Genomic DNA, 22,454 nt, shown 5'->3' on the forward strand with positions numbered 1-22,454 from the left:
TTTCCGAGTCAGCTACTGATACCTCCATTACTCGCTCTCATTTCCTAAGGCTTTTAGATCCTTGCTCACCCTCTGAGTCAGCTCTAGTTATAATTCTGCATGATTTCAGGATCCACATAACATTCCTAAACCCTGGCTCCCTAAGCCCTGGCCCTCTTCTTATCCAGTTACCTGTCCTCTATATTAACTCAGCCATCCAACATTCCTTTTCTTCTCCTAGACCTTGATTTTATTAATAACTGCATTTCCTCTACAAGCTCAACTTCAAGTACTCCATTACTTGACCATCACCTATTTTTTCAGCTAAATCCTTCTGATGTCCAAATTCCCAAAATTCTTTGGTACCTGTAACCAACTGATTCTACCCACTGTTCGCTGTCCTTCCCTCCTTTTATCTGTTTTACTTTTTTAATCACCCAGCTAAAATTTCATAGCTAATCACTGTAATCTACACCCCTAACCTCCTTTGTCTCTTGATTTTGTTATACTTGGATGGCAAAACCTCAGGGCTGGTTAATCTAACACTCCACTTTCTCTGCATCTGTGCCTACAGAGCTGAAGGAGGTGGAAAAAACACCCAGGCTGACTGATCTCCTTCTGAATTCATTCATTTTTCCAGTTTATTTTCTCCTCACTCTCTTAACTATCTCATTATCCTTTCCTCTCTCTAAGTCTCCTCTCCCATTTTCACACTCACTGATGATCTTGTTTCCCATTTCATTGAGAAATGACAAACAACAAGTAGGGAACTTGCATGAAATTCATCATCATATCTTGTATACACACATCAATGCCTACATAGTCTGCTTTCTTCCCTATCACTGGATTGAAGTGCCCACACTACAGTGTAAGGCCAACCCCTATACTCAAGTACTTGCCTAGTCTAGGAAATTAATCCTGCAATTCTCTTCTCTCTCTTCTGACATCATCCAACTTCCCAGATCTTTACTGAATCATTCCCATCAGCACATAAATATACTGTGATATTTTACATTAAAACAAAACAAGTTTCTTGATCCTACATGTTCCCCTCACTAGTGACCTCATTTCTTTGCTTTTCATTGCAGCTAAATTGGAAAGAACGAAGGAAGGAAGAAGGAAGGAAGGAAGGAAGGAAGGAAGGGAGGGAGGGAGGGAGGGAGGGAGGGAGGAAGGAAGGAAGGAAGGAAGGAAGGAAGGAAGGAAGGAAGGAAGGAAGGAGGGAAAGAAGGAAGGAAGGGAAGGGAGGGAGAGAGGAAGGAAGGAAGGAGAAGGATGGGACAGAGGAAGGAAGAAAGGGAAAAGAAAGCTGCCAATATTACTGTCTCTATTTCCTCTTCTTCTCTTCTCACATGAACCCATTCCAGGCATTCCTTCATCCTCACAAGCCCACTAGTTAGAGGTACCAATAAAATTTTGAGTCGTCAGTATCAATGTTCGAGTCTCATTTATGTTCCACTTGATCAGCCACAGCATTTGACTCAGATGCTCATTCCTCTTCCTAGAAATGATTTCTTCCTTTGGCTTCTGTTTGTCACATTCTCCTGGATTACTTCCCACCTTCCTCCAGCACCACCAAACAATCTGATTTGTCTAACCACTCCAATCTTACCTGCTACAACTCTTTGTCTTGCTCACTCCCCTCCAGTAACACTGGCTACTGGATTATTTTGAACAGGCCAGGCACATGCACAGACTTGTTGCTAAGCCTCTGTCCTTGTTTTATCCCAGATGTGGCCATGACATATTCCTTCACCTGTCTCAGGACATTGCTCACATATCACCTTCTCAGTGAGATCTTTACTTGTCAATTTATATGAAATTTCACCTCTTCTCACTGCATTCTCTATCCCTCATTTGGATTTTATTTTTTCTATAAAAATGAGCACCATCTAACATAATATCTACTGGCCACTGAATGTGTTTATGGTTATATGATTTCCCCAGTGGGAATGTGAGCTTCATGGAGTTTTCTTTTTTAGAACTCTAACCCTAGAATCTAGAATGATAAGTACTGCATAGTAGATTTTTAGTAAATATCTGTTGAATGAAGGAAAGAACAAAGGAAGGGAATGTGGTTTCCAGGAAATAAACATTAATATGGCTTTGATGAATTATGTTGCCAGGTTTTACAACCAATGGGGTAATATTGATTTTGATTATGGCTTGATTAAATTCCTAGAAGTATGCAACATGGACTGAATTTTATGTAAATCTAAGGAGATGATTACAGTTGGCTGTAATATGGAACACATGTGCCAAATATGGAAGCGATTTGCAAATATTGGCGTAAGTTAGAAAAGAAGGCACTATGATCCAAGCAGAAATGTTAGTGTAACAACAGGGATCCTTGCTTGAAGTCCCTCAGGCTTTCATAGGAAAATGGCCACAAGATATAAGACTTTCATTACTAAGTATGCTCAGGGGAGTCAGTTCTCAGTTCTTACCTGTAAAGGAGGACAAGTGATTTATGCTTGTATTTGAATAAACATTTATGTATGACACCTTGGAAACTTACAATATGAAAAAAAAAAAAAAAGGAAGAAGACTGTCACATGTCAATTCAGGAAATTGGAAATGTTTCCAATTTCTCATTCTCCCCCAACTAACCCCTTCCTACTTCAATCTCTTATAGGAAATGGTCAGTCCCACTTTGCCACAAACACATACTAAACAGAAAAACCCAAAGCCAAAATCCATTCAAAAAACTGAACCATCACATTTCCATATGCATGTTCTTTGATAAGAATTGGCAAAGACTACCTTTGGATATAACTTAGGCCAACCAATATGCTATCAACTATTTGATGTATTTTAAGGATAATTTGATATCAATATTTAGCAGACTAATATAATCTGTAATTCCTTATAAGGATCAAAAGATTTATTTTTAAGTATTTAAAAGTATATGTATGTATGTATACATATATATAATTCAGGGTGTATATATGTGTATATACACACACACTATTCAAAACCCTGAATTATTTATTTAGTACATCTATTAAGATATGACATTCTTCATTGAACACAACACAGTATTTAAATAATCTACTTTAAATAGATCATCCTTTGTATAGAAGTCATATGTTCACATCCATATAGAAAGTGGCTGCCATGACATATAGATAAGACATGCAAAGTATAAAAATCTGGTGAAAAATGCTTGCACATGCACCTACAGACATGACATAGGGGATGTCAGTGCCTATCGATCCCGCAGGTACAATTCATCTTTGCATTTATTTGTTTGCTTATCTGCCACTGTGGAGTGCCTGTTTACTATTCGAGCCCTGAGATGAAAAGCTCTGGCAGATAGCAGATGTACCAATTAATAACTTGTCAGGTCTGATGGATAGAATAGGAAGAAAGTGTCCTCACACATATTTCTAGCATGCTTTTCTTCCCCATTTCGGGGCACAGAGGGTCAGAAGACACTCTCTGCTTCCCTGGGGAGAGCCCAAAGTGTCTCATTAGCGTCTATCTTTCATGACATGCTGATGCAGCCTTTAAGATGGAAACTCACCTGCTCTTCTCCAAGAACCCTGAAGTGATGAAGCTCTTTAATCAAGGAGTTGGGACAGCCAGCTGTTGGAATGAAGAATTAAATGCAAAAATGTTATTACTATTCTGTGCAGTAGTGAGTTCTCATATGCAGTTATGGATATCATCAACTAGTGCTCTGGTTTGTGAGTATACAAAGGCATGCCTGAAAGACACATGTCTGACCAACCACAAGAAAAGCCCACCTCCACAGATGCGATGCCTGCTGCCTGGCCTCCTGTGGGTTTTAGGAAAGGGTTACAGGTGACTCTGGCCAGATCATTTCTCTCTTCCAGATTAGGATCTGGCCTTTGTGGGGCCATCACTTCTGACCCCTAGAAACACTCCCAGCCTTTACTTGTTCCCATCACGAGCCAGGATTTTGTGGATTAGAGTGGGAGAGTTGCTCACTGTAGTTTCTTACTTAGCATGTACTATTTCCTTACCCTCAAGGCTGGGGTCCCATATACCACAAGTTGAGAATGAAGACAGGCCAGCCGGAAGTCCCCTATTCATAGGACTTGGCTGTGGGTTAGCACCCTGCCTGGTCTTCCAAGAGGCTGTGTCAGGACCCATAAGGTTCCTGCATTTAAATTTAGGATAGAGTGTCTTACAAAAAGTAGCTGGAAGGAGGTGGAATCATCTGCCATATTACATTCATAGGGTTCATTTGAATGCTTTTGGTTTCTTATCATTTATACTTAATTTATAAATACATAGCTTTATAGAATAAAATGTTTATATATACCTATTTAATAAATATTATTTAAAAAGATGATTATATTAAATGTTAGAGGTTTTAAGTAATTTTTTCTTCTTTATAAGTATTCTTTTAAAGCACTCAAATTTAGAAAAAAGTTTTTTTGACTTATTTTAATTTTAGGTAAAACAAGAAATGGAATTTACAATGAGTTTATCTCCTAAATTTATATTCTAAGATACTCCTAAGACATACCTAAACGGATTGATGTCAGTGATAGCTCAAACTTAAACATCTTTAACAGAAGACTAGATAATTACCCGAAACACCTGGTGGATGCGATAAAATATAATAAACAAGGATAGATATTGCATATAGTTAGTAAGCAGGGAAGGGTTGTAAGGGCTCAAGTTTTAAAAAGAAAGAGCTGTAATCCACATTCCTCAGGAGAACATCAGTGTGGGGAAGAGAGCAATATAAACCTGGTGTGAAGATGGAATTTAAAAATAACAAAATTAGAAATACAAGACATGCACACAGAATATGTTGGGAAAAACGTTTGTCAATGAAAAACTGAACGTTCACAATATTGAGTGGAGGCAGTAGAGATGGCAAGGAGTCAAAAATGGGACTGGCAAACAAAGAGGATATGAAAATAGTGTGTGGACGGCATTGGAGTACTCCTGTAAACCAAGTTATTCACATGGGGTCTACACACACACACACACATGCACACTCACAAAGCTGTCTACTTTCTCACATCCTATCCTCACTCTACCCAGCATCATCTGCTGACATGTTCCCAACAGACTCTTAACAAAACAGTGAAAAGGAGCCTGTTAAAACACATACCTACTGGATACCATGTCATCCTCCAGTGAGGGTCCCACCTCTCTAAGAGAAAAGCCAAAGCCCTGGCAATAGCCTCTGAAGTCCTCCTCCCTCTGGCCCACTGCTTTAACCCCTGACCATGCTCTCGCCTCACTCACTATTCTTTAACCACCCCTTCAGTTCCACTGTTATCAGGCAGGCCCCAATCTCCACACATTGCCCCTGCTGGCCCTCCATCAGGAAAACTCTGCCCTTCAGTCCCACTCTTATCAGGCAGGCCCCAATCTCCACGCTTTGCCCCTGCTGCCCCTCCATCAGGAAAACACTGCCCTGGTACTTGCATGGCATTTTCCTCCAGTCCCTTCCAGCCTCTGAACATATGCCACCTTCTCAGAGAGGCCCTTCCAGGATCACCCTATTTGAAACCACAGCTTATTTTCATGTCTTTACCAGTCACCCACACACCTCATCCCTGCTGCAACATTTTTTCACAGCATCTGTCCTCTTTTGTGGTGCTACTCACCTATTTTGGTTTTTTTCTGTATCCCACTGTTAAAATGCAAAGCTCACCTGTTTGTCGCTATTGTAGCACCTGTGCCTAAAACAGTGCCTGGCACCTGCTCAATTGTAGGGGCCCCATGGATGGATTATCTACCATGCAATCAGTCCTCTAGCTTGCTCAGGGATTTTGGAAACAATGAGAGACTTTTCCTCCACTCTTTCCCCTCTCTCATCCCTCTGCCTTGTTCTGACCTCCAGGACCTGCATCCATTTTGTTTAGTTGTTAAATTGCCTTTGTCCCACATGGCATCTATCTCCAGGCCTCAACCCTACATGGGAAGATGTCAGTGACACTTAGAATCCATTACTCCTTTGTTCTCCTATTAAATCTGCTTTGCTGTATCCAGGTTTGGGAAAAACCTACTATTGGTTTTGCCTACTTCTGTTCCAGTTCCGCCCACTGTGGCTCATGAAGCAAAATGAGGCTTATTGCTCTTCTGATAAATATTCAAGCCATCTCCCTGAAACTCACCTTTGCTGGGAATGGAGCCACTACAGACTTGTGGGGCCACTCTCTGTTGGTCCCTCAGTGCAGTGTGCCTTCCTTTCACATGTCTTTGGTCAGTTTCCTCTCCCATTTCCCGTTTAGGGACTCTTCAAAGACATTGCCATTTGTGATGGTTAAGTTCATGTATCAACTTGGCTAGGTTATGGTGTCCAGTTGTTTGGTCTGGGAAGCACTGGCCTGACTGTTACTGTGAGGATATTCCATGGAGTTAAATCATTACTCAGTTGACTGCATGTATGGCCGATGACACTGGCAATCAGCAAAGGAGATTGGTCTAGCAATGTGGGGACTCTCCTCACCTAATTACTTGGAAGCCTTAAAGGTAAAACTCATGGCTTCAGCAGTCAGATAGAAGAATTTATACATCTACTCCAGAAGTCACCTTTCTCCTTGGGAATTCAACTTCACCTTCACAGAGTTCCCAACCTGCATCTTGCCTGGTGGAATTCAGTCTTGCCAATACCCAAGACTGTGTGAGCCCATTCCTATAATAAATCTCTTATTGCTTGTGTATGTATCTTGCTGGTTTTCTTTTCTTTGGAGAATCCTGACTAATATACTATTCTTTTAAATGAACCTCTATATACTTCAGTCTCAATATATGACCTCATCTGATGTAAAATAAAAAACTTAAAGCTATTGTGGTATAACTAAAAATAAGCTGCTCAAATCTCCTCCAAGGGAGGATACAGGCAGCCTAGTGCTTTGGTTTTTTTCCATAGCTCAGATGCCTCACCTGAGGTTATATCTTTCCTAGCACAGCCCACATCTGGTGACTAAGTGAGGTGGCAGTATAAAGGCCCAGCTACCTTGCCCCAATGTGGGCTACTAATGGGCCAAGCTTGCTCCAAAGCCCCCTGCTGGGTTGGGACCCGCATGGCAGCTGAACTTCTCATTCCACCCAACCCTGCTTCCTTTCCCTCCTTTCACGGGTACAGATCCCTAATAAACATTGTGCACACCATATTACACCTTGGAGTTTACTTAGAGGTAACCTACCTGGTGGCAACTACAAAGTGGAATATCCCTCAGATTCATAACCCTTCCCAATTACGAATTAGCCACATCCATCTTTCTCTCTACTCCTCCAGAATGGAAGGGTGAAACAGTCCTTCTCCTAACAAGAGTCCTTTCTGCATCCATCCTAGGCTGTCCCTTCTCAGCTTCCCGTAAACCAAATTCATCATTCATTCTCTCTCTCCTCAACATCTACAGCTTTGCAGCTTGTTCACTTCAAGCTATAAATATATTTAAATCTTTCTCTATAAAAAAAGTTCAACAAAAATCCCCCTTGAGAATGTAACTCCCACCTTACCTCTTTCCTTCCCCTCTCACCCACTTTCCTCAGAAGAACCTGCAGCTGTTTTCCCTGGAAAATAGCAATTGGAGGTATGGATTCCATAAGGGAAACCAAAATTGAGAGTTTCATACATTTCATACCTAAACAAGTTATTGCCATCATGGTCAGGGTTGAAATTCTGGTTTTACCCTTACTAGCCATATGCTCTTGTCTAAATTGGTTACTCTAAACTTCAATTTCTTTATCAGAGAATAACAGCAAGTTCTAGCCCAAACTGTTTGGAATGCATGTGAAAGCAAGATGCTTTGTAACCACGAAATACCAAAAACTATTAGAAAATAAGCTTATTGTTAATGATATAAATGGTCTTCTCAAATCTAATGACTGCTGCTGCTATTTCTATTTAAATTTTCCTTTGTTTGTAAGGGAAACAGCTATGCAAAAACTGTTTCAAGATCAACTGTGTTAGCAAACAAAGGTGAGGACTTCCTTTTCAACTCTGACAGGTAAAGGGGTTGGGTGTCATCACTCTCATCCTACCAACAGGAAAAAAACTGGATGGAACTGAAAAATCATTGATTTTTTTGGACTCATCAGAGCATGGAGGTTGTAGGGCAAAATACCACCATGAAATTTGGAGAGACAAGCATATCCACAGAGTCACAGTTGAGACCAGTTTACTAGAGCAAAAGCTGCTGGAGCCATTAACTGGTAGGTCTAAGTAAAGGGAAGTTTTGATGAATTTCTGGAAGCTAAGTGTGGGAAACTTCAGGTTTTCAAAGGGCAGATCCCCTTGTGGCTCTGTCAGAAGGAGGGAAGAGTTATCATGAAATAAACCCAGCTCCATCGCCATAATAAAGGCCCACCCTGCCTTTATTAAGGCAGGACTTTGCCAGGGCCTCATCCTAGGGCGGTGGGAGGAGGGCATTCGCCAACTACAGCCCCCAGGGGAGAAAATCACAGTCCACAAGGGTCAAAGCTTCCAGGAAATAGATTGAGAATGCTGTGTCAAGGGAAATAGGGGTCAGGGAAAGAAAAAAAAATCTGTATCATTGAATAAACACTTGTGAAGGCCGCAGGGCTGAGGCACAGGTCCTCTAAAAGACTCAACTGATTTAACTGGAAGATTTTAGAATGTAGCTCCAGTGTAATAACAGTGGATTATAGCTGAAGAAGCAGCACAACAGACTCGCTCAGAGGATGAATACTTAGAAAGGGCCAAAGTCAAGAAGGGAAACAAAAAGAAATTTGAAGCCTCTGGCACATATAGTCACAGCAAACATTGAACACAGCTGAACTGCTAGGCAGAGGAACATAAATCCTCACTCTTAAAGGCTTATTTACCTCAGTTCCAATTACCTCATACAATACGTCCAGCATTCAACAAAAAAATTGCAAGGCATGCCAGGTGGAAAGTCTGAGAACCAGACTCAGATATGACATAGATGGCGGAATTACCTGATGGGAATTTTAAGCAACCATGATTACTATGATTCAAAGACAAATGTAAAAAGTAGAGGACATGCAAAAACAGATGGGTCATGAAAACACAATCAGGGAATCTCTAAGAAAGAATTAAAAGGAAATGCTAGAAATAAAAAAACATTGTAACAGAAATAAAGAATGCCTTAGGTAGGCTCCTCAGTAAATTTGACAGCACCAAGGAAAGAATCAGTGAGCTTGAGGAAAGGTCAATGGAAACTTCCCAAACGAAATTACAGTGAGAAAAAGAGGAATTAAGATAAAAAAAAAACACAGGAAAAAAAAAATCCATGAACTATGGGACACTTTCAAAACATTTAATGTACATATACTTGGAATACCAGAAACAGAAGAAAGAGAGTAGAGCAGAAGGGAAATACTCAAAGTAAGAATGGCTGAGACCCTTCCAAATTAATGACAAATATCAAATCACAGATCTAGGAAGCTCACACAGGATAAATGCCAAAAATAAAATAAAATGTGAAAATAAAAAATAACATATATCATATTCAAACTGCAGAAAACCAAAGGCAAAAAGAGAATAGTGAAGGAAGCCCCCGATGCTACCAAACCACCACCACAACAAAACTACTTTCCTTATTGGGAAACGAAGATAAGAATTACATCGCAGTTCTCATCAGAAATCATAAGTGAAGAAGAGAGTAGAGTGAAATATTTAAAGTATTGAAACTAAAACAACAAGCAAAAAACCCCACTAATCAAGAATTCTGTATCCTGTGATATTACCCTTCAAAGGCGAAGGATAAAAACTTTCTCATACAAACAAAAGCTGAGAGAATTTGTTGCCTGTAGACCTTCTCTGAAAGAAATGCCAAAAGAAGTTCTTCAGGCAGAGGGAAAATGATATAGGTCAGAAATTTAAATTGAAGTAGAGAAATGAAGAATGTTGAAGGAGGAACTTTAAATAAGGTAAAAATCTTTATTTTTCTTAATTGATCTGAAAGATTAGTTTGTTTAAAGTGATAACAGTACCTGTATTGGTTAATTAAAGTACATGGATAAATGAAAGAAATGACAGCATTGTCACAAGGGATGTGAAGGAGGAGCTGGAAATACTCCATAATATGGTAACTGCACTACATGTGAAGCAATAGCGCTATTTCAAAGTAGACTTAGATTAGTTCAAAAATGTATAATGTAAAACTAGGGCAGCCACTACAAAGTTGAGATGGTCTAAATAAACCAATTAAAAGACAAAGATGATCAGACTGCATAAAAAAGTAAGAAACACTAGATGCTGTATCATTTCCACCATGTGAAGAAAATTTGTCGACTTCAGCAGGTGATTTACCAAGAAAACCTTCTAAATGGTGTTTTGAACTTGATGTGGTAAAGTCCTGACTGCTTCCTCTTACCTTTTCTGGATTAGAAAGTCAAAACCACCATTAGTCTTGGGCAGGGCAAATGTGTGCAGCTCTGATTTATTTGGTAAATATATTTAAAAATGGCTTCAAAGTGAGAAACATTGAACATTATGATAAGTCTTTTACTAGGTGTGGTAGTTAGATTCAGTTGTCAGCTTGGCCAGGTGAAGGCACCTAGTTCTGTTGCTGTGGACTTGAGCCAATGGTGTGAACCTCATCTGTTGCTAATTACATCTGCAGTTGGCTAGGAGGCGTGTCTGCTGCAATGAATGATGCTTGACTTAATTGACTGGTGCTTAAATGAGAGGCTCAACGCAGCATAGCCCAAGCAGCTCAGCATACCTCATGTTGGCACTCACAGCTCAGCCCAGGCCTTTGGAGATGCAGAAAGAAATCACCCCAGGGAAAGTTGTTGGAACACAGGGGCCTGGAGAGAAGGCCAGTAGAGACCATCCTGTGCCTTCCCATGTAAGAACCTCAGTGGAAAGTTAGCTGCCTTTCCTCTGAAGAACTAACAAAATAAATACCCTTTTATTAAAGCCACTTCTCCAAGTTGAATTTTTGATATTCTCACAAGCAGTGTGGACAACCAAAGCTAAAGGCTGAGCCCCCAGTCTTGGGGTTTGTTCATATGAAATTTAACCCCACAAAGGATAGGTCAAGTCTACTTAAAATTTAGACCTAAGAGTCACCCCCAAGAGAGCCTCTTTTGTTGCTCAGATGTGGCCTGTCTCTCCAGCCAACATGATGAGCAGTCTCACCACCCTCCCCCTCTCTATGTGAGACATGACTCCCAGGGGTGTGGACCTTCCTGGCAACATGGGACAGAAATCCTAGAATGAGCTGAGACTCAGCATCAAGGGATTGAAAAAACCTTCTCGACCAAAAGGGGGAAGAGTGAAATGAGACAAAGTGTCAACGGCTGAGAGATTCCAAACAGTCGAGAGGTTATCCTGGAGGTTATTCTTATGCATTAAGTAGATATCATCTTGTTATTCAAGATGTAATGGAGAGGCTGGAGGGAACTGTCTGAAAATGTAGAGCTGTGTTTCAGTAGCCATGTTTCTTGAGGATGATTGAATGATATAGCTGTCACAATGTTACTGTGTGATTGTGAAAATCTTGTGTCTGATGCTCCATTTATCTACCTTGTCAACAAACAAGTAGAACATATGGAATAAAAATAAATAATAGGGGGAACAACAACAAAAAAAGCCAATCCGTGTGTTGCATTCCGGCAGCTAGCAAACTAGAACACTAGGCAACTTAGTATGTTGTTGAAATATTTCCTTTGAAAAAAATCCCTTATGAAATCAATCAAGTATCAATATTGTGTCTAACAAACTTTTGGGCTCTGGAATGAAAAAGAAGGGAAAGAAGGAAAATATTGTCTGCAAAGACTTTAAAAATTTAGTTGGATTGAAAGATTGTCCTCAATAGTAGCACCTCTGTGAAGGAAGAATTTGCATAAAATAAATAACCAGTGAAGCACAGACATGCATATCTAGGACAAGGAATCCTTCCCAAATATCTCTGGAAAAGGGTGACCAGCACCTAGACAAGATGAGTGCATTTTCTCTTCTCTCCTCTCTCTTTTCCACAGATCATGGATTCTCTTGACCTTACTCAGTGAGAGGTGGAAGTTACTCTGGGGTCCAAATTGGTCTATACCTCTTCCTGCTCCCAAGTCCCTGGGCCAGGAGATCAGGAGAAGCAATGAACTAAGAAGAGAGAAGGAAATTAATGGACTATTCATACAGTGCACATAGTACTGTTCCCTGTGAGTAGTAGGTTCTTAAAGAATGGTAGTTGTTGTTATTCTGAGAGCCTCTGGAGTGCAGTGGTTCTTGAGACGGTGCTTGAAATGACTGTACTGCTACTGACCCAGAAGTAGTTGTTTCTACAATCCTCAATATTCAAAGGTCAATCCTGCTAAAGAGGCCCAGCATCCAATTAAGTAATTCTGACAATACACTATTCATAGACTACAAATATAATATATACTGTATATATATATACAAGCAGACCATGTATGCTTAGAGAAATTACGAGGATAGTGTATATTTAAGTTTGCAAGTTTGCTGCCTTTTCAATTAGTTCATGTATTCATTTACTCACTATAATGATCTAAACATGATTAATAAGCAATTGGATATTTTGTTTGATATAAAGTTTTATGATATATTTTTATCTTTGAACTAGCTGGAAGATTTTTTTTGAAATCTCACTGGTTATTTCAAATTGCATGCCTTACATATCAACACTCACAAAGTGAATTAGTTGAGGCAATATGGAAAGAACTTAAGGTTAGATCCCCAAACACATCCGCTTATCCAAATAAGCAAAAGGAAAACTAACTCTTTCAAATTTCTGATAAAAAAAACAGTTAACAATTGCCTAATATAACTTCTGTTTATCCTTTTGAATCAATAATAACACAAAGTAAGGGTAACACTTGAGTATACAACTAACAGATGGATGATTGTGGCCAACAAGCTGTGATTTAAAAGCAACTGTTCAATAAAGATGCTGTGTTAGTTAGATTCAGTTGTCAACTTGGCCAGGTGAGCATACCTAGTCTTGTTGCTGCGGACATAAGCCAATGGTACATGAACCTCATCTGTTGCTCATTACATCTGCAGTCGGCTAGGAGGCGTGTCTGCTGCAGTGAGCGATATTTGACTTAATTGGCTGGTGCTTTAATGAGAAAGCGCAACTTAGCACAGCTAAGCAGCTTGGCATTCCTCATCTCAGCACTTGCAGCTCAGCCCAGGCCTTTGGAGATGCAGAAAGAAGTCACCCTGGGGACAGTTGTTGGAACCCAGGGACCTGGAGAGAAGACCAGCAGAGACCATCCTGTGCCTTCCACGTAAGAAAGAGCCTCAGTGGAAAGTTAGCTGCCTTTCCTCTGAAGAACTAACAAAATAAATAATTTTTTTAATAAAAAAAGCCAATCCATCTCTGGTGTGTTGCATTCCGGCAGCTAGCAAACTAGAACAGATGCCAAAGAAGAGAACGTAAGAACTAAAAATTCTATTTAACCAGAACTGATCAATATCTTATTGGGGGTTGAGAGACAGGACAGGTCAGTTTTCTGCTTTGTAGCTTCTCTGTAATGATTCATGGTTACCTTCCTTTTGTCACCCAGGTAATAAGTGAAGAAGTTAACAGAGCTGAGTAATTGACAGATCCTCGAAATTCTACCTCTAAATCCCAGATGCTATACACTACAAACTACTTTCTATACTGTGACAGTGGCTTAACAAAACTGGATGCTGGATTTTGCATATAAAATGTTTCAAATTCAGTTTTATATATTGCATTATTTTAACCCTTGATCTAATAGGATTGGCCTAACTTCAGCAAAATTCTTGTGTTTGGGGGAGAAATTATGCTACAGTCAAGACAAAAAAATTATGTACAATAAACAAACAGTATTAAAACAAAATTTCAGAGGTTGAAAGTATTCATGATGAAGTGAGTACAAAAAAAGAACACTGGTATTCGTTTATGACGGAGTCAGTTTTTCTAGCCATACTGCATGTTACCATATTATCCAAAAGATAGTCCAGGTAAAATGTGTTGGTACATCCATTAAAGCTCATACTAATGACAACTCAATTAAATTAAAATAAAAGAGCCTTTTGAGGGCTTAAGTATGTAGCAACTTATAATTTTAGTTAAATGTTGGTGCAATTCTTTTATTAACATACGTTTTCTCAATCAGAATATAAGTTACACGAGGATCGAGACAGTCAGCCTTGCTCACAGGTTTATCTCTGTTTTGAAAAGGCAGAGTATCCAGCAGAAGGTTAGTACTCAATTAATATGTGCTGATTAAATAAATAAATTTGAGGGGAAAAAAGAACAATTGGTTTCTGGTTCTCATGATCAAGGGCAATGACAAATAAATGACTTTAAAAGTCTGTGCCAGAAGTAATCGAAGGAACCATGAGTGAAAGTCTATTTGCCCTGTTAGTCAACTTTTTAAAACCCCAGAAAGTATTTTATATTTTAACCACATGGTTTCATTTTGAAATACAAAACATTACCATACCACTATTCAGGTAGGAAGGAGATTTTTTTTATTTTTTAGAGTTCCATTTTTCCTATTGGCCTTGTCAAAATAGGGCTAATTTTCAGCAAGAAGAGAGCCCTGCTATCAATAAAAAGATGGGTGCCAGGTCTGTTAAGTTGGTTTAGTTTAGGGTGACTCTGATAGGCAATCAGCATCGATGATGAGATGTCCCAAGATATTTTCCGTAAGAGAGCCCCATAACTGCCAGATGCAATCTGATTATTTTGTTTAATGATCCAACCAGATCTAATTCTTGGATTTTATGGACTGGATGGAAGTCTAATTCTTTCAATGGTGAAATACATATCTAATACATAGTCAGGTATGAAATGAAGAAACAGAGTATCTCAATTTTAAAAGAAACATTAGCTATTATTCTGCCTAGAGCAAATTCTCTATTAGTACAGAAATCCCTTCGGTAATATCCTCCAATAATTGCTTATAGACTGTCTACATTCTTCCAGTGTTAGGGACGAGAACTCCTCAGGAATCCCATTTTGATAATGTGGGATTACTGTTGTTAGAAAGAACTTTCTAGATATTAGTTCTATCTTTGAAATGATAGAGAACATATCCAATCCTTCTAAGCTCATATTAAGCTTCTTTTTTCTGGGACAAATGGACATTTACTTGAAATAATGTGTAATCTATGTAATACTTACAGGAAGCACCCACATGCTCATCTCCCTTCAGTCTGACCTTGTATTTGGCAGCATTATACTTTCAATATGGCACCCAAGAGGTTTTCTGTTAATACATTTGTGTATTAAGGATCAGACACTCCACTGGATGCTGAGAGTATAAGGAGAACAAGAAAAACACAACCTATGATTTTCTGTAGAGAGGGACCTCCTCTTTCTTTGTATGGTCAAACTTTTAGGTGAGAATCTCACCTAACTCACTTTGCCTTTACCATCATACAGTTGAGTTTCTGCCCATCCTATTTACAAGGTATTCTATAATGCCCACTCTCAATTCTAGATATAATGCCCAAATGGCTAGGACTGGTCCTGGGAAGGCATCTGAATTTGTGGGCCCAGGGAAAGGGTATACCAGATGTCTGAATATTAAAAGTTACAAGTCAAACTACAAATGATTTCAAAAATATGTCTATAATTTTGATAAAATTGCATGAGAATCTGGGAGCAATAATTTAGAGCCCTAAGACTCTTTGGAGGTCCACTCCTTAATGTGGCATCACTGGTATAGCTGATCTTGGCCCTGACCCTTCGCTTTTTTTTCTTACTCACCTCCCTCCCTCCTTGAGGTCCCTCTCACACACCTGTATGCTCAAGTTCTGTGACCTTCCCCAGCACATCTCCCTGGCCATCCTTAAGTCCTAAAATACCAATTGTCCTTGGAAAAACAGAGCCAGTTAAGACTTGCAAAGCTGACTGTGCAGGGAATTCTGGGCTCCCATGTACCCAGGACCCAGAGAAGACTGAGGATCCAGTGGGCTACTGTGGGAAGAGGTGCGGGTGGATGTCAGGAGGGCCTAATGCAGGAGCCCCTCATCCCATTAGATTCACAATGAACACATCACCTCCCTCACAAATGAGTTCTCCTATGTTCAGTTTTAGTGAATCCATGTCAGCACTGAATAATTATATATATCTTTATAAGTGCTCACACCCTAGTGGTTGGTGGCTAAAACTGACAGCGAACACTGCTTGTCAATTGAGACTCATCCTTTCCTTATTTTGGACTGAAAAAAGAATTATCCTTCTCCAGAAACTCTAATGCTCTTTTCTGTGGTGTCTCAAAGATTCCTGGCAGTGACCAAGCTATGAGAAGTGTTTGGAAAGACCTCAAAGCATTCAAAATATCTATGTTTTTCTTATCCTGTTCTCACTTTGTTAGGCACAGTTTCCTCCCTGAATTGTTTGTTCTGTCTTTTCTGGCACAAGGACCGTCTTGTTTCCTGGAGAAGAGAGGAATACCAGAAATTGCCTAGATTTTCATCTGTTAATATTGTGCTTTCTTCCTTAGCAATGGCCTGTTCTATCAGCAATGGCCTGTTTCCTTATTTATATTATTTTCTTGATCCAAATTTCAAAGCATATTTTTGTCTTTCATAACTTGAAACAGAATCGCAGTGCATTCTGTGCTTATCCTGATTATACGCTCACAAGCTTGTGCAACTCTATTATGTTTTTTTTTCTTCAGTTACTAAACTCCTCACTCTGTCTTACATATGCCTTTTAAAAAACTGAGCTCACTGAAAGATAAAAATAAATTGCCTGTTTGGCATTAAAAAAAAAGAATGAAAAACAGAATAAGGGAATTTATAAAAAAGCATACAAGAACAGAATTGGAATACGATTTTTTAAAATGGTACACTGAAACTGGGCCTTTCTTTCAATTAGTGTCTGTAACCAACATTTGCTTTCATTCTATTCCTATGCCATAAAGACTATTTTTGCAATCTAATTGGGAATCTCCTCTGGAAAATAAATTACAGAGTTGTGGATCATTTCCACAAAATCACTGATGGTTATTTAAAAAATAAAAACAAAAAACCTTTGGAGGAATAACTGAATTTCCCTAATAGCTATGGTTGAAATAGGGAAAACTCATTTGGAAAATAAATTTCCCTGAAAAGCATTAAAAACCCCATGAGTCTTCAATCATTATTTTTTCCCCTTTATTTCCTTGCAAATCATCACAGGACAATTGTGATATCCTTTGGGCTCAATGGAAAGCTGTGGGCACCCGGGCCTGGGATAAAAATTGAAATGGATTTCAGCTCTCCGATGTGCTACTGGCACTGGCCACATGACACAAATAATCTGCAATTTGAAGATTACTGCTGTTTGGTGTGAAATGCTTTGAGGATTAATTTCTCTCTTGGCTATTGCTTAGAATCCCTAATGTAGGCTTGAAAATCACAGTTACCTTCTTTTTTTCCCTAAGCACAACTTTGAAAGAGGAACCTGGTTAATGATGAAATGACATTTAAAAAAATGATTCAAAATGGTCCAGGACAATGAAGGAAAACACTGTCCAACTACCTTTAATTACTAGCCACAGTAGCGGCCGAGCACATCTGCAGACTGGATTGGCAGCAGTGAATGAGTTTGATGGGCTTCTTTCAACTCCAATCAAGCCAGGTTGATTAATGCCTGTACATACTTTGCTGAATAGACATTTCTGAATGAGCTGGGGTCAGGCTTCATAGTATCCATGGAAAATTCACTGAGATATCTTGACTGAGCAATCACATTCAAAGTCAGCAGTAGAACTTTACATAATCAAATTCAAAGCATTGTTACTCTGATAAATAAAGCCAAGCTTAGCTTAATAATTTCTCTCTGCTGAATGGTTTTCATTATGTCTACAAAACATTATTTATGTATTCCTTTTCAGTAGCTACCACTTCAAGGGTCCCAAGGTGTCTTAAACCAGTTAAAAAGAATCTTGAAGATATCTTTCACCCAACAATTCTACTTGTAGGAATATACCATAGAGATACTTGCACAGTTACAAAAGAACATGTGCGCACAACTATTTACTGCAATATTTTTTATAACAACAACAACAAAAGGTAACATATGAAATACCCTATAATTGATAAAGCTGGCTAGTGAGTAGAAACTCCAAGTGGGGTAAGTCAAGCTCAGACGTTCTGTGGTTCATTCAACGTGACTTTCATGACTTAAATTAAAATTCATACCCATAAATATTTTCTGGTTTGCTGCAGCTGCTGTTTTAATGCAAACGTTCCTTCTGAATGATAATTCCCAGGTTGGCTATAGAGATGACTTGCCTTCCAATGAGGTGCTGCAGAGAATCAGTTTCTTTGAAATGAGATGAAATCATATATTTGTTGAATATTATTTCACAAATAGTAATAAATATTATTAATATTGGTAGGAAGCAAATTCCAACCAAATATTCATTCCTTCTTTATTGAACAGATATTCAGTGTGTGCCTACTACGTATAAGGCCAGGTGCTTCAGAGAAAGCAAAAATGAATCAGAGAGGGACTCTGCCTTCATGAATTTGGTAGAAGAAGTAACACACACATTAACAAACTGCATAAATGTAGAAATAGCCAAATTTGCAGAGAGCAAACAAGAAGGAGGTATAAAAAAAATAGAAGAAGTAATGGGGTCAGAGGTCTGAAAGCCGGAAGCACCAAGGGCGTATGGAGAAACCAAGCAGCAGCTGTTTGACTACAGGTAAGACCCAAAGCCTTTTGCAACCACACAATATCACTATGGGGCTGAGACCGCAACCACTGAGACCTAATTATTTGTTCCAGAAAAATCCTGCCCTGGAAGATAAGCTTGTAAAAGCAATAAATAACTTTACTGCCTGTGTCAAGAAATCCCTGCAAATAACTTATCTAGACAGACAGAATGCTCATCTCTTAACAGGAAAATAGACTGCTGACCTGGGCAATAGCTCATGATTCTGGGCGACAGTTTCCTTATCAGGGCTGCCCTTCTCTCATGGTGTCCACCAACCTCAAACAATTATGTCATGAATCTTGTTCTGTTCCAATCAGTTCCCCACCTTGAATGATCTGCTTTTCAAGGCTTCAAGTAGTCATTTGAGCCCAGATCGCCAAACCCTATAAATACCCTCCCTTGCCCTGTCCTTTTTGTGATGCTTCCAGATGGAATCTCTTACTGCAATAAAGCAAATAAACTCTGCTATGCTTGATCAAGAGGTTTTCTGGTGACTCTTCGGGAGAGTCGATAAATTATATATGAAGAGCAAGGTAGAAAATGCAGTTACAAAAAATGAAGATCTGCTCTAATTTGCAGGCTGCTGGAATGTGAAATACCAGAAATGGAATAGCTCTTACAAAGAGGAATTTATTAAGTTGCAGCTTTACATGTTCGGAGTCTGTGAAAATGTCCAAATTAAAGCAAGGCTATAGAAATGTCCAATCTAAGGCATCCAGGGAAAGTTACCTTGGTTCTAGAAGGCTGCTGACGTTCAGGGTCTCTCTCTCAACTTGAAAGGCACATGGTGAACATGGCGATGCCTGCTAACTTCCTCTCCAGGCTTCTTGTTGCATGATGGTCCCCCAGGGGCATTTTCTTCCTTCATCTCCAAAGGTCTCTGGCTGTGTGGGTTCTAAAGCTTAAAATGGTTCCCTCTTAAAGGGCTCCAGTAAGAAACCCCAACTTGAATGGGTGGAGACACAGCTCCATTGAAACCACCTAATCAAAAGTTACCACCCACAATTGTGTGGGTCACATCTCCATGGACACAATCAAAAATCTCCCACCCAGCAATAATGAATGAGGATTGAAGAACTTGGCTTTTCTGGAGTACACAAAGGATTCAAACTGGTACAATCACTAATAAATTTTCTCATTTCTTTAAAGATTTTAAGAAAATTGTTCTGAGTGTGTACTTTCTTTTCTTTTCTTTCTTCGCACAGTAATTCTTCCTCTTTATTTCAAAAAATTCTTCATGTGATTTCTGTTATAAATTTCTAGAGGAAAGGTGTTTTCATCATCTCAAATCCTTCAGATTACAGACTTGGTTTTCAATGGTCAGCACAAGAAAAACCACATGGGGTGAAAGGCACTCGGAGAACAAAAGTGCTCCCAAGTCACTGTTCACTTTTTTTTCACTGCTCTGAAAAGCTCATCCTTAGCAGAAAGCAGCAATGGGAAGGGGAAGTAATGGTAATGAAATTTTGTATTCCCTTTAACACAATTTTCCATAGCCTGTGGTGGTTGGGTTGCCCAAATTAGCATGCCAATGTCTAACATTAGGGGAGGTAAGAGGACCTGGGGGGTTGTAACACCTAAGAAGCTCTACTGGAGAAGGAGATTCAGATTAGAGATTTACCAATTAAAGCTTGGGTAAATTGGGTTTGGTAGGTCAACTGGAGGCCCAATTAAATGGTTAATGGGGTCTCCTTAGGGCAAAAGCATTCTGAGTTTCAAACTTACTTATTTACAAATTTAATGGAACACTCTCTACTTAGGAAACTTTCTGAATTTATACCTATGTTTGTATCTAAAGTATGTCAAAGAACAGGTTCTTTAAACAAGACTTCCTTGGAAGGTATATTAGGCATGTCTATGTTTGGGAAAATAATATCTAAAACCATTATTAAATAAATAAAATTCATTGGGCTTTAGAAATGAATATAATTCTAAAGTTATTTTAAAGATGGGATAAAGAGATGGATTAGGGGCTAAAGGTTGGGAGGGGAACAGAAGAGACAATGTTTTAAGAACTAACAGTATTCTGTTTCTGATTTTTGTATTTTAAGTTTATTTCAGTTATTTCTCTTGTTACTTTAGTGCTATACATTTCATTTCATTTATTCATCATTGTATAGGCATAATTGCATTCATTACTGAAAGGCATATTTCAAATTCTGAAAAAAAAATAAAACAAACCATAATTTTTGGGCTCTCTAAGTATTTCCACTTAGATTCATCACTGCTTTTATATAATTTAGGTATTTAAAATGTGTATGTTGGTGTGAGATACATTTGAAAGAGATGAGATAACTAAAATAAAACCAAAAATCCAATTTACAGGACAACTAATTTCCATGATGGACAAAAACACCAAAGAGCTGCAGCTATACTGTTAATTACACTATGGTTTGATTGCCCAGCTCTTTACATTTTCCCACATGAAAATTAGTAATCATGCTTTATTTTAATTAGCCAAAATGACTACATATGAGTAATTCTCATCTGTCAGCAGAGTTATACTAAAGATTCCAAATTTGCTATTCATATTTTATAGTACAGCATTCATAATCATTCAACCATGCACCTTTTAAAAACAGGGATAAACAGGTCCTTATCATAGATTTGAAAAGTTTCCTGTCAGCACAGCTAGCAGCTAGCAAAGACTGAGCCCTTTGGTTCCTGTGCTACTCAGTCATCTGACCATGGTCTTAAGAAAACGCAAACCTGGACAATTAAATCCAGCCATTTTGTCTCATATACTTTTCTAAGAGAATGGGCTAAAGAATATTTGCTTTAATCATTTGTTAACTAGAAAATGAAAATTCAGAGGTACTAGTATAGTCAGAGGGCTAGTTTGAAACTGTTATATACCCCAGAAACTACTATGCTATTTCAATCCATTCTTGTAGGGGCAGACTTATTGCTGGAGAGGATCTTTTGATTATGTTGTTTCCATGGAGATATGACCAGGCTCATTCAAGATGGGTCTTAACCCTCTATGGGGATTCCTTAAGAGAGCTCATAAGAGAGAGAGAGCTTAGAAAGAAAACACTCTCAGAGACACTAAGAGAGAGAAAAAACACCCAGAGACATTTGAGACAGCCATTGGGACCAGAATCAGAAGACGTTGCCATATGCCTTCCCATGTGACAAGGGAACTCTGGATGCCAGCAGCCTTCCTTGGAGAACGTATCTTACTCTTGATGTCTTAGTTTGGACATTTTTATGGCCTTAGAACTATAAATTTGTAACCTTATAAATCCCCATTGGAAAAGTTAACTCATTTCTGGTATACTGCATTCTGGAAGCTTTAGCAAACCGAAAAAGTCAATGTTTCAAAGCTGAAGATTATCCTAGTAAAAACTTTCACCTATTTGTGCTAGTCCTACACAAATCCCGACACACACCAATTTTTATCTTAAGAACATTTGTAGTAATAAATAAAGCTACTCTAGTGAAAACATACTTAAGCTCTACCCTCATCTAAGAGACGATTTGAGCAATCGTGACCTGTTGTGGTGATCTAAGTTCACAAATTGTTCTTGCTTTCCAGTGTATTTGCTGTGCTGTGTTTAGTTATCAGGGTACTTTACAAATGCCAATGAACTATCATGTCCAGTACGTATAAAAACCCTGGGAGGTTATTCTGTTTTGGAAGTGTTGAGAGAGAAGAGGCCCACGTATCTGAAAACAGGATTTTAATTTTCTTCCTAGATTCATGAGATGAAGATATCAGTTTTATAAAAATCTTCTATTTAAATATCATGTGTTAGCTAAATGTTTAGATTAAATTTGAAAATGTTGAGTAACAAGAAATGTAAAGATTCCTTGGACTATTTTTTGCTGTTAATCTTAAGTAGTATAAATCTTCAATGAGAAGGCTATCCTTAATTTGAGATTCTAAAATA

At 38.8% G+C, this 22,454-nt stretch overlaps 1 protein-coding gene across 5 annotated transcripts in view; it reads right to left on the bottom strand.

Moving 5' to 3' along the window:
• Window positions 1–22,454, bottom strand: part of PRKN (parkin RBR E3 ubiquitin protein ligase) — a 1,515,422-nt gene that overhangs the window by 262,572 nt on the left and 1,230,396 nt on the right. For all 5 annotated transcript variants that reach the window (XM_077120792.1, XM_077120791.1, XM_077120789.1 and 2 more), the window contains one exon: window positions 3,506–3,567. In XM_077120792.1, the coding sequence (XP_076976907.1) occupies window positions 3,506–3,567 (62 nt within the window). The remainder of the gene's footprint in view (window positions 1–3,505; window positions 3,568–22,454) is intronic.

The sequence above is a fragment of the Tamandua tetradactyla genome, chromosome 11 (assembly GCF_023851605.1).
Source record: "Tamandua tetradactyla isolate mTamTet1 chromosome 11, mTamTet1.pri, whole genome shotgun sequence".
NCBI lineage: Eukaryota > Metazoa > Chordata > Mammalia > Pilosa > Myrmecophagidae > Tamandua > Tamandua tetradactyla.